This window comes from Triticum dicoccoides, chromosome 4A (assembly GCF_002162155.2).
Source record: "Triticum dicoccoides isolate Atlit2015 ecotype Zavitan chromosome 4A, WEW_v2.0, whole genome shotgun sequence".
NCBI classification, from domain to species: domain Eukaryota; kingdom Viridiplantae; phylum Streptophyta; class Magnoliopsida; order Poales; family Poaceae; genus Triticum; species Triticum dicoccoides.
The window spans coordinates 46808232-46818967 of record NC_041386.1 but is presented as its reverse complement, the minus strand read 5'-3'; the positions used below and the strand labels follow the sequence as shown (position 1 = coordinate 46818967).

Here is a 10736-nt window from a genome sequence, read left to right as displayed (position 1 = left end):
AAGCCTGCTTGAGATTTTCTTATACCAAATAATTTGATTTCAGAAAAAGTGCAACTTAAATCAAAGTTGCGCCTTTCTAGAGCAACATATACATATGAAAACTTCAATCCACTTAGATGAGGAAGATACTATCTTTAATTCCTAAGCAATTTTAACATGGTCCCTCCCTCTCATATGAAGAGAGGAGGTAAAAGGAGTACGAAAAAACATGAAAAAGACCACACCTAGTGGCTCCAAAAGAGTGACATATCCGGCCGGTGCACCGCCCTTGTGGTGAAACCAGTGCGCCAGCGATCGAACAAACACTCAACAACTTTTCGAAAATGCGTGAAAATAATTTAGTACGTAAACATAACATACATGTACCATGTTATAGAAGTTCAAATGTAAAAATTTAAACATAGTTTGAAAAGCAGAAACGACGAGTTCAGCACTGATTTAGTTAATTGTTAGAATAAATTCGAGGCGCTCCGTTGATTTATCGAGGACCAAGCAATCACACGAGCACGACACCGAAATTTGTTAACGAGGTTCACCATCATGGCTACATTCCCGGGGCCTAACTACGGGCGCTCCTCCCCGTGACACCGTCACAATACCGCACCCCGGCCGCCCGGGCGCCGGCACACGCCGCCGGCTCCCCCGCGTTCCCGTGCTATTATGTTGGCATAGGCTACATCGTGTGTCTACCCCCGCTATATATGAGAGGCCTAGGATACAAGTGTCCTACTAGGACACGACTCCATATCCTATCTAAACACAATACAACTCAGAGTCCAAATGTAACCTACCTTGTACACAATATTCGACACAACTCTAACAAACTCCACCTTGGCGAATATTCTTCACCACCTTGAATTCGTCAATGCGTCAAACTTCCATGTACATTGGATTTAAGCTTATCCCATGAGTACCGCTGCTACTCCAAAGACTCCATATGACTCCACCCGCAACTTGTAGTCCCTCCTTTTCTTGACCACAGTCAACACTCGAGCAAAATTAAGTTCCTTATTACTCTAGTTTGTGCTCCCAACTTCCAGAGCATCAGTCCAACGCCATCACACACTGATCACTGACCTGCGTGAAAGTGAACAACTCATATATTGGATGCCACACATAAGAGTTACCTGAACTCAACATCACCGCTCCTTTCTTGACCGCCTGTTTGAAACATGAAGGAATTTCACCGTTGCTTGTAGTCATCCCGAGTCAAATTCGCAGTTGTCACACCACATGTATGACCACCAGAGCCCTGGCCCGTCTCCATGCCCCGTGCATACCGCACGCCTCGCCGCTATTACCGCGTCGAGCCTCCGCTGTCCTGGTCGAGTCTCAAGGGCCGCGAACCCACACCACTCAACCTCCACTGCAGAGTACCATCGATCATCACCGACCGATGACGAGTTTCACGCTTCCATCAGACCACTGGGCTCCAGTCCGAACTGTGTGCCACTCGCTTTCCCCCTTGCTGAATAGGCTTTGATTCCCTGGATCATTACATCGCAGCCCCTCAATCCAGCTCCACCTTCAACATGACTCCATGGTAGATGATCAGTCCACCCCGCGTCCCGTCGACTTCAAGCTCTCATGTGCACCGTCTTGAATCGATCCTGCGCCATAGTCTTGTCGAAGCCACACAAGCCTCGGGCCTGTGCCGCGTGTTTCCACGCCCAGAAGTCGGTCATCATCGGCATCACGCTTCTATGTCGTCGTCGCCGCTCTCACCACCGTTTTTTGTACCAACCGACTTGCGTCGATCCATCAGACTGTCCAGTCCGACCCAGCCGAACTTGTTCGACTGCATGACACGCTCGAGGCTCCCAAATCGTCTTCCAAGAATTTCCGTCCATCGCGTGATTATTCCTTCTCAGCTGACCTGACTTCCTGCAACGCCTTCAAGCATCCCTATTGCACCAACAAATTTTTCATCCTTGTCTGCCATAACCCAAGGTTTCCTGTCCCGTTGAACTTCTTCACCTCAAACCAGGTACCCATTGGTGCCATGGTTCTTTGTATAGCTGACCGTGTGAAAAATATCCTTAGCTCAATCCCTGATGCTAGCTATTGCTTTGCCCGTGCCCATGCTCTCCTGGTGTATTACTACGTAATTTTCTTCACCAATTTGATTTGATCCTGTCACACGAGGACTCGGTCCTCTTTTTGTCCAAAACAGATCTCACCTCTCCTGTGTTGCACATCATATCAGCACTACACAAGGGCCTAGCCCATCAAGCACGCGCACAACTAACCACCAGGGCCAGCTTGGCACGTCCTAAGCCCATGCCCACAAGCCGCGTTGGCTTCGGTTCGCCCGCCTGCAGCCGTGCGCACCTGGGGCAGCTGCCCACACACGGGGCTTCCGCAGCTCCCATCGATGGAATCAACCGACCTGCTGCTTGCCTGCCCGTGCGGCGCACCGTCCCTTCATGCACGTGCTCCTGTACGCTCGCCCGATCAATCCGATCGCCACACGTCTCTACTGCCGCAACGCGCGTAACATTCCGCTGATCCAATCTCACCGAGAACCACACCGACCACCGCAGCCAGCTGCATCTCAAACTTGATACTTCCTCTAGATCAACATGAGTCGCATCGATCTCAAACCTTGCTCTGATACCACTTGTTAGAATAAATCCAAGGCGCTTCGTTGATCTATCGAGGACCAAGCAATCACACGAGCACGACACCGAAATTTGTTAACGAGGTTCATCATCATGGCTACATCCCCGGGGCCTGACTACGGGCGCTCCTCCCCGTGACACCGTCACAACACCGCACCCCGGCCGCCCGGGCGCCGGCACACGCCGCCGGCTCCCCCGCGTGCCCGTGCTATTATGTTGGCATAGGTTACATCGTGTGTCTACCCCCGCTATATATTAGAGGCCTAGGATACAAGTGTCCTACTAGGACACGACTCCATATCCTATCTAAACACAATACAACTCAGAGTCCAACTGTAACCTACCTTGTACACAATATTCGACACAACTCTAACATTAATGACCAAATTTGTGACCCCATTTGAATAATTATTGTTGATAGCATCATCTCATCCATGACCCAGGACTACCCATGCATGCATCCTCTTTCCCTTCAGCGATCCAGGAACACCATGAAACCGACTGTTGCAGTATATCCTGCTAACTTCTACTAGTATGCACCAACATATTATATGATTTTTTGGGTTAAAATGCGTCCAATCTATAGGTGGTGGAGAGATCTTTACGACCATGTAAAGCTAAGCTATGCTCGGGATCGTCTAGTGGAGAACTATTTCTGGGCCTGCAGTGTGTTCCATGAGGAGGAGAGCTCTCGCACACGACTGATGTTTGTCAAGACGTTTGGTCTGCTATCCCCGATGGATGACACCTACGATGTCCACGCGACCCTGGAGGAATGTTGTAAACTCAATGAAGCTATACAAAGGTTTGCAAAATATTAGTGTGCACATATATAGGGCAATTATTACTATGTCACTGAACTAAAGCTTAACCTGGTGAAAGTAAATTTAAATGAGTCTCGTCAAACTATCAAATGGCAGTGATCGATCCTTGGCTTTTATCGCTGTCTTAGATTCCTAAATCCTGATATACTGTAGATGGGATCGAAGCGCGGCATCTATTCTACCTGAATATCTGCATACGTTTTACATCAAATTGCTGGATAACATCAAAGAGTTTGAGGACACTTTGGGACCACACGAGAAGTACCGTCTATCTTACGCCGAGGAAGCGGTAAAAACTTATCAAAAGCATCCAATCCAATATATCAAGTTCAATAGCTTCATTTTTCAAGATATACTCGTGACATCATATTTCAGTAAAAGTCCACGTCATATCTGACATATGTTACTGTGGGTGCAGATCAAGTCATTGTCTGAATATTACCTCCATGAGGCCAAATGGTCCAACGAAAAGTATGCCCCCAGCCTCAAGGAGCACCTAGAGGTGTCACACATGTCGTTGGGATTCCCCACACTGGCCATAGTGATGCTCATGGGTGTGGGCAACACAGCAACCAAGAAGACGTTCGACTGGGCAGTCAATGTCCCTAACATTGTCCGCGCAAGCGGGCAGATCGCTCGCTTTCTCAATGACATCCCTTCTTACAAGATGGGGAAGACCAACAACAAGGATGTGGCCAGCTCCGTGGAGTGCTACATGAAGGAGCACCTCATTGCGGGGGAGGAGGCTGTGGCAGTGATCTCAGCGTTGGCTGAGGACACGTGGAGGATGATGAACCAGGCTTGTATGGAGATAGAACCAGCACTATTGCCAGCGGCACAACTTGTGGTAAACTTGACAAAGATGCTAGAAGTCATATACCTCGGTGGTAGGGATGGCTACACATTTGGTGGTGACCTCAAGAGCCTCATCACCGGGCTCTTTCTCAAGCCAATCGTTGTCGGTTAAATTATCACTCGTGCAGTTTGGTGGATTGTTTAGATTGTACTTTGGATAGTTTTGATGATGTTTTCAGCAAAATGGAAGGGAACAAATAATAGGTCTCACGCGTGATGGTGGTATATTTTCTGGCCAAGCAACCCGCAAGGCTAGATGTCTACAGTGTTAGGTTGGAGACCTAAGTGATGCTGGACAAAGAGTGTGATTATGATCTACAGAAATGATTTGAGATAGGGAAGTCATAAGACAGCATGAATAACGCGTTCATCATTGCTCCAGTAAAGAATGCTCATGTCAATACATAATCCTGACCCGTCCATCTCTTTTTCCGGGGACGAGTGACGCGTGCATCATTATTGGGCAGTCAGAATTAGCAGGCATTGTTGTGTGTGTTCATCATTTTTTTTTTAGTTTTGAGGCATGGATATACGGCTAAGTACTCAAGAAGTGTCGGGAAACCGGAGCCATGTGTGGGTGTGACTGGAGGCCAAGTCGTGACGCATCTCCTAGCCCCTCTAGTGCTCCACACCTGATGTTAAGTGAGTACTCATCCCTTCACCTCCTACCCCTATATATTTAGATGAAGAGCAATCATTGTACGTGAGTTCATCACAAAGAAGACTCCTCTCTATCTGTGTCAATTTATTTTCCGTACCTTGACGTGATCTACTACTTCGTCTACTATGCTCCCGCTCCGTATCCTTAGACCGGACTCGCGGGAAGAGATTGTTGAGGTACAATACTTGGTGAAGAAGATGATGCCCGTCCCTACGGAGAGAAAGAAATGACGGCACGGTCTGTTAACTGAAGCGCAATGACAGGCTTCAGTAAACTGTTACAGTGTGCCGGATGGTAAACAGGGATCCGCCACTGCCGTGGACCGTTGATCTGGCGAGTTTCCACCCAACCGCTATCTTCCTCTTCTATTTCTTCAGTTATGGCCTTGGTGTCTTGTTCGTCAGATATCTTCAGGTTCAACGAAGCAGGGTCTTGACAAGCGGCCTGTCCGTGAGGGGCGGTGGTTGAGGCATCAGATCAAGCGTGAGGGACCGAGAGAGGTAGGTAGGAGCTGGCCGTAGCCATATCTCTTTACTCAAACTGGCGCCGTCGTGTCGCCGTCCGTCCTCATCTCATGTTTGCGTCAGTTCACTTCACCGAAAGTGGATCCTGATTCCTGATTTGAATGCGGATGTGAGCTAGCGAGGAGGCCGGTTTCTTCTTCTTCTTTTTCTTCGTTGCACGACGAAGTTCAGATTCTTCTCCATCTCTTGTAAACCCATATCGTCAGTAAGATGGCCTCAGTTTAGAGCATGAAGTCGTTGTGTAGGCAAAGCAAGCCATGCATGTGTAAACGTGAAACTGAAAATCTTATCCTTGTAGCACAAAGATGAGAACAATCTCATCCTCTTTGCACACACGATCGAGGAGGCACAGAGTCAGGCGGTTTATTCTCTAACTAGTTACTCTGCTGCTACTAGCATCAGAAGGCACTGATCCAGGTTTCAGAACATACCAAGACGATCCGAAAGCTTCAAACAACTACTAGAAAAAGTAAAAGAACTCCATTGTCCTGATCATTGTGCCATGCATGCCGGTGATGAGCACGCCAACACGGCCGGCTGATCATTCCACGAAGGTGCCGTCCAGCTTGCGGACCTGCACCTTGAGCTCGTGGTCCTCGCCGCCAGCGCGGAGCGCGCGGAAGAAGCAGGTGTCGCCGACGGTGAGGCGGTTGTCCACCAGGAACTGGTGCCACCCGTACCTGAAGGACGACCGGGTCTTGCCGCCCGCCCGGTTGGTGTGCTTCAGGGTCACGCCCCACGACTTGCCGCTCATCCGCAGCACCACCTTGCTCCTCTCCGCGTACCCGTGCGCCTCATGGAACTCCAGCGGCACGTTCTGCACCCAAATGATCCACGCACCCCGAAATTAGTTGCTGCTAGCACATAAGAAAGATGCTAGCTCTCACCAGATACTGCTGCTGCTTCTCGAGGAAGTGGCAGCCGCTCAGCCTGACCGTGAACTGCGACGTCGGAGCGTCGTCGACCTCCACCTCCGCCGAGCTGCTGCCGCCACTGTCGCTGCTGCTCCCACTGCCTGGCCAAATGCGAAAACCATCCCTGTTACAACCACCGTACTGAAACGAAGAGAAAGAAAGCAAGAAGAGGCGCGCACTGGCATCATCGTCGTCGTGGTGCTTGTAGTGCCTGCGGCACATGCTCACGTCGAACACCTTCACGGTGAGCACGGCGTCGCCGTCGTAGCTGAAGACGAGGAAGTAGCCGAGCCGCAGGTCGTGCGCGCGGGCGAACCGCTCCCAGCCGCGCCCTAGGTATGTGTGGCCGTCGGCGTCCAGCACCACCTTCACGTCCCACAGGCTGCGGCGCCCGCTGCCGGCCTCCCGCAGCTTCACTTCCCGGGGCTCGCGGCCGGCGAGCACCTTGGCGAACTTGTCTGGCATCCTCTGCGACGACGTGGGTCAAGCAGCGGTTGAAATTGAACAAGTGGTGAACCAACCAACCAAACCCAACCCAGAGACCAATGACCAAGGATCACGGTGTAGAACCCAGATACGTACCAGTTTCTTCAAGGAATTTGAGAGCATGATGATGAAGAACTCGAAACCTGACGAGTCACTGGGAAAGGCCTTCTCCTCTTCCATCGTAGTCGTAGCAAAACCCTCTGCTTCTTCTTCTTCTTCTTCCTCCTCCTCCTTGCCTCTGCCCTCTCTTATCAGATGTGAATCGATCATATAGCTAGGGAAAAAGCAACGATGTAACAACAGATTCCTCCTGCTTTATTCACGTGTTTAGAAAGACGGCACCAGTCTTTTGCCCTTACGTGTCGAGCTCCGGTGGTGGGCTGCCTATGTATTGTGAGCTCCAAATTAACACGACTGCTGGACGATAGTTTAATTCTTGGCTTCTCACTTGTAACTGCTACTTGAGACTTGAGAGGGGAGCTTTGCAAAGCCCTCTCTGCTCATTTTCAAGCAGACAAATCTTTGCTGCCACCGAAAGTAGCATAATAAGATGGTGTAGGCTTAGACATGAGAGTACATAATATGCTGATAGTCAACGACTGTAGATTCACATGAAAGAGACAGTCTACTCATTTTTGTATGTTTTGTATTTATTGATTTCTTTACCGAATCAGATTGTGGGGAGACTGATATATACAAAGTTTACAGTTACTTCCAACTAATGAAGAAAAAACAAGTTCACTTGAATTTTGCCGCAAAACTAGCGTAAATCAATGCCTTCGTCCAGGGCTGTGGAGCCCATCATCACATTTGAATCAATCTGCTTGTCAAACTTCTTCCTTCTGCGCGCTTCAAATTCCCCGAATCCATCCATCTGCAACAGACGAGAAAGGGAATTAGGATTAAAATTAAAATTAAAATTAAAATAGTGTTGATTCAGTTGCAGGAATCTGTCGTGCCCTCATGTCACTAACTTGCTGAAACTGGTCCATCGAGATTGGGTTGCTGTGCAGTGACAAGTTCTGAAGAGCCTTGCAATCCTTCAGCAAGTTTGGGGGAAGCTGCAGCCAAAAAAAGAGTTTTGAGGATGGATGGCTCCTTAATTGCTTCTTGTTTCATAATGGCATGGACAAATATGTACATAAAGTGCACAAGATAGTCAAAGTTGCCAAATAAATTCACTGGCACATACCTGACGAATTTTGTTTCCATTCAATGATATAGATTTGAGGCAAGCAAGGTTGCAAATTGATGAGGGCACATCTTCGATTGTATTTCCTGAATATTATTTAGCATGAAGGTTAGCCAGAGGTAGCTTTGCTCAACACATAAAGCCGAACAGCATTATCCTAAGAAATAGTGATTTTACAACCGTAAATTATTTGCAGACTAGCAAATGGTAATCACTACTAAATCGATAACTTCTGGATATTTGTAGACAAGAAGGCAAGATAACATTCATAGCATAGTAATCATTACTACATCGACATTTAAAGTCCTGAACATTTGTAGACGAGAAGGCAAGATAACATTCACAGCATGGTAATCATTACTAAATCAACATTTACATTTCTGGACATCTCATTTATATAAATGGTACAAGTCCTTAATTTCATGAAAGAAAAGATAATAAAAAACATACAGCCATTAACATGACAATAATGAAAGTAAGCAAATCTTAAGTTAATTAACTGGAGGCAAACATATAGAAATCTTATTATCTATTATTCTTTCATTCATCCAAAGCACAGCTAGTCGAGCTGATCCATACCACTTTCAGGCTCTGAGAAGGTAATATCGATGATCTCTGTGCCAAATGTCGAAGGTAATGTCGATGATCTCTGTGCCAAATGTTGATTTAGTATTGGTTTCTTTGCTGTGACTGGTGCCTGTCCCTTCTCCAGTTCTATATTTTTCTTTTTTGTATATATTGTGAAGTGTTGAAATTATTAGGTACAGATGTACATTGTCCATTTTGTATGGACAATTATCGAAATCGTATCATTTTTATGTTTCTTATATCACGTATTGACAAATTATGGAAGCTGTACCATTTCCATGTTTCTTGTGCTATGTATTAGTCGGAACGTACCTTGCCTGGCCACGATTACTAGTGCAAGCAAAAAGCGGAGAACAGGAAACTCAAATTATATAGGACTAGTAGTAGTATTGCAGAAACAAGCGGGTTTACCATTAGCCTGCAATTCTTCGAGGGACTTGCAGCCTCCTATTGATTCGGGAAGGGCATTTAGTTTGTTATCAGATACATTGAGTAGCAGCATCTGCATCAGTCAAACACAAAATGATGGTAAGCCATTGACAACAACACCACATAGCTCCACAATGCCAAAAAAGGATAACACTAGGGCATTGACCATTACAAAAAAAAAACGCTTTTGAACATTTAATGGTGACACAAAATGATGAAATGCAGACTGAATCATTTCATAAAATTAACTTATTTGACTAGACAGAAAACAAAGAATACTTCTGTTGTGAAACAAAACTCAATACTGACTGCATCTTTATGATTTTCGGAAATTAGACATTCCTTTTGTGCTTGAAAACAAGTCTTTTGCAGAGATAGGCTAAGTCTGGCATATTGAACCAAATAAGAAACTTACATTGCACAAATCTCCAACACTTTTAGGTAGGCACAGCAAAGAATTCTGAGAAACTGTAAGCTGCTGAAGATTTGATAGAGAACCCACTGAATCGAAAAAAAGATCATGTGAGAAAATGGAAACAAAAGTTGGTAGAATAATGTTATGAAAGTCATAACTCTGTACTAACTCCTTGTTAGGGCAAGGTTTTAGATTAGAACCTAGGCCACCTTTGTTATGTAATAATAAAATAATAAACCTATGGTAATACTTTGCTTGTTTCATTTCCATTCTTACAAAAAATATAGATAGGATGTATGAACTAACATTCTTCAGGCAAGACAGTGATCCTATTTCTGTCAAGCGTGAGGATTTTAAGGTTCCGCAGGTATCCAATATTAGCTGGAATGTTTTCAATCAAATTACCAGCCAAAACCTACAGGAACAAGAGGAGAAAACATCACTATCAAGCCGCCATTACTGAGAATGAACAAATGGAAGAACCGTTGCTTGCAAATACACATCTCTAAAAAAATCCAAGACATTTTTTACTAAGAATGCTTACCAGTCTTTGCATATTCACAATGGTACCAACTTCCTGGGGAACCTCAACTTAAAACGAAAAGAAAGAATTGTCATTGCTCAAGAGAAATACAATTATACAAACATCAATGAAAAGAGCTTATGCAGTTTCAGGCAAGACAGCTTATTCAGAACAGGGAATTCAGCCCAGCACGGGTTTTGGATAAATTGTATCCACAAACTGGTAGAAAAAGAAATGCAAGAAAATAAAGGGTCCAATTGTAGCAAGTTGGCTTGAAATATAGCACTTTCTCACATTGTGAAGTGAAAAATAAATGTCATATAACTTCCAACCAGTTTCTTTCTGACTAAGTACAAGAAAGTGAGACAATACCAAGCATTAATGCCTATCACCCTGAATGGAGATAACTACTTAAAAATTCTGATTACCTATCTTGTTATTTGTCAAATCCAGAGTTCTAAGGGAATTTCCCACTTGCAGAACTTCCTGTGGTACCACCTGCATGGAATGATATTAAGTAACTCTGGAAGAGAAGTGCAATGTTACAGTAAGAAATGCAGAAAGGCACCCTTTTTCATGTAGACATAATAAGTTCACTTATATGCTAAATATTTGAAATATGAGAACTACCTAATAGGAAATATTTATACAAGGACAAACAACTGAGTAAGCACCATATGGATTTCACTTAGTGAACCAGTAAC

General features: G+C 45.6%; 2 protein-coding genes and 1 pseudogene across 4 annotated transcripts in view; 1 reads left to right on the top strand and 2 right to left on the bottom strand.

Annotated features, from left to right (window-relative positions):
• Positions 1 to 4412, top strand: part of LOC119283401 — a 6590-nt pseudogene extending 2178 nt beyond the window's left edge.
• Positions 4413 to 5751: 1339 nt separating this feature from the next.
• LOC119284902 (B3 domain-containing protein Os03g0212300-like) lies at positions 5752 to 7354 on the bottom strand. Of its 3 annotated transcripts, none has more exons than XM_037564081.1 (4): positions 7245 to 7354; positions 6982 to 7159; positions 6373 to 6867; positions 5752 to 6302 (listed from the first exon to the last, which is right to left on the bottom strand). In XM_037564081.1, the coding sequence occupies exons 2-4, from the start codon at positions 7153 to 7155 to the stop codon at positions 6027 to 6029; spliced, it is 945 nt and encodes a 314-aa protein (XP_037419978.1). In that variant the 5' UTR covers positions 7156 to 7159; positions 7245 to 7354; the 3' UTR covers positions 5752 to 6026. The 3 variants fall into 3 exon arrangements, with proteins under 3 accessions (XP_037419978.1, XP_037419980.1, XP_037419981.1); XM_037564083.1 differs by having other exon boundaries at positions 6373 to 6500; positions 6579 to 6867; positions 6982 to 7345; XM_037564084.1 differs by having other exon boundaries at positions 6421 to 6500; positions 6579 to 6867; positions 6982 to 7345.
• Positions 7355 to 7497: 143 nt separating this feature from the next.
• LOC119284901 (plant intracellular Ras-group-related LRR protein 7-like) overlaps positions 7498 to 10736 on the bottom strand; it is a 5350-nt gene continuing 2111 nt past the window's right edge. The window contains exons 2-9 of the mRNA XM_037564080.1: positions 10461 to 10530; positions 10054 to 10100; positions 9816 to 9924; positions 9510 to 9595; positions 9077 to 9167; positions 8078 to 8163; positions 7860 to 7946; positions 7498 to 7759 (exon numbers count right to left, since the gene is read on the bottom strand). Of these exons, the coding sequence (XP_037419977.1) occupies positions 7646 to 7759; positions 7860 to 7946; positions 8078 to 8163; positions 9077 to 9167; positions 9510 to 9595; positions 9816 to 9924; positions 10054 to 10100; positions 10461 to 10530 (690 nt within the window). The 3' untranslated portion in view covers positions 7498 to 7645. The remainder of the gene's footprint in view (positions 7760 to 7859; positions 7947 to 8077; positions 8164 to 9076; positions 9168 to 9509; positions 9596 to 9815; positions 9925 to 10053; positions 10101 to 10460; positions 10531 to 10736) is intronic.

Coding starts and splice junctions, on each gene's coding strand:
- LOC119284902 (XM_037564081.1), bottom strand. CDS start 7,155: ATGATCGATTCACATCTGATAAGAGAGGGCAGAGGCAAGGAGGAGGAG. Junction 6,868..6,981: donor CAAATTCCTTGAAGAAACTG/GTACGTATCTGG, acceptor ACGTCGTCGCAG/AGGATGCCAGACAAGTTCGC. Junction 6,303..6,372: donor AGAAGCAGCAGCAGTATCTG/GTGAGAGCTAGC, acceptor ATTTGGGTGCAG/AACGTGCCGCTGGAGTTCCA.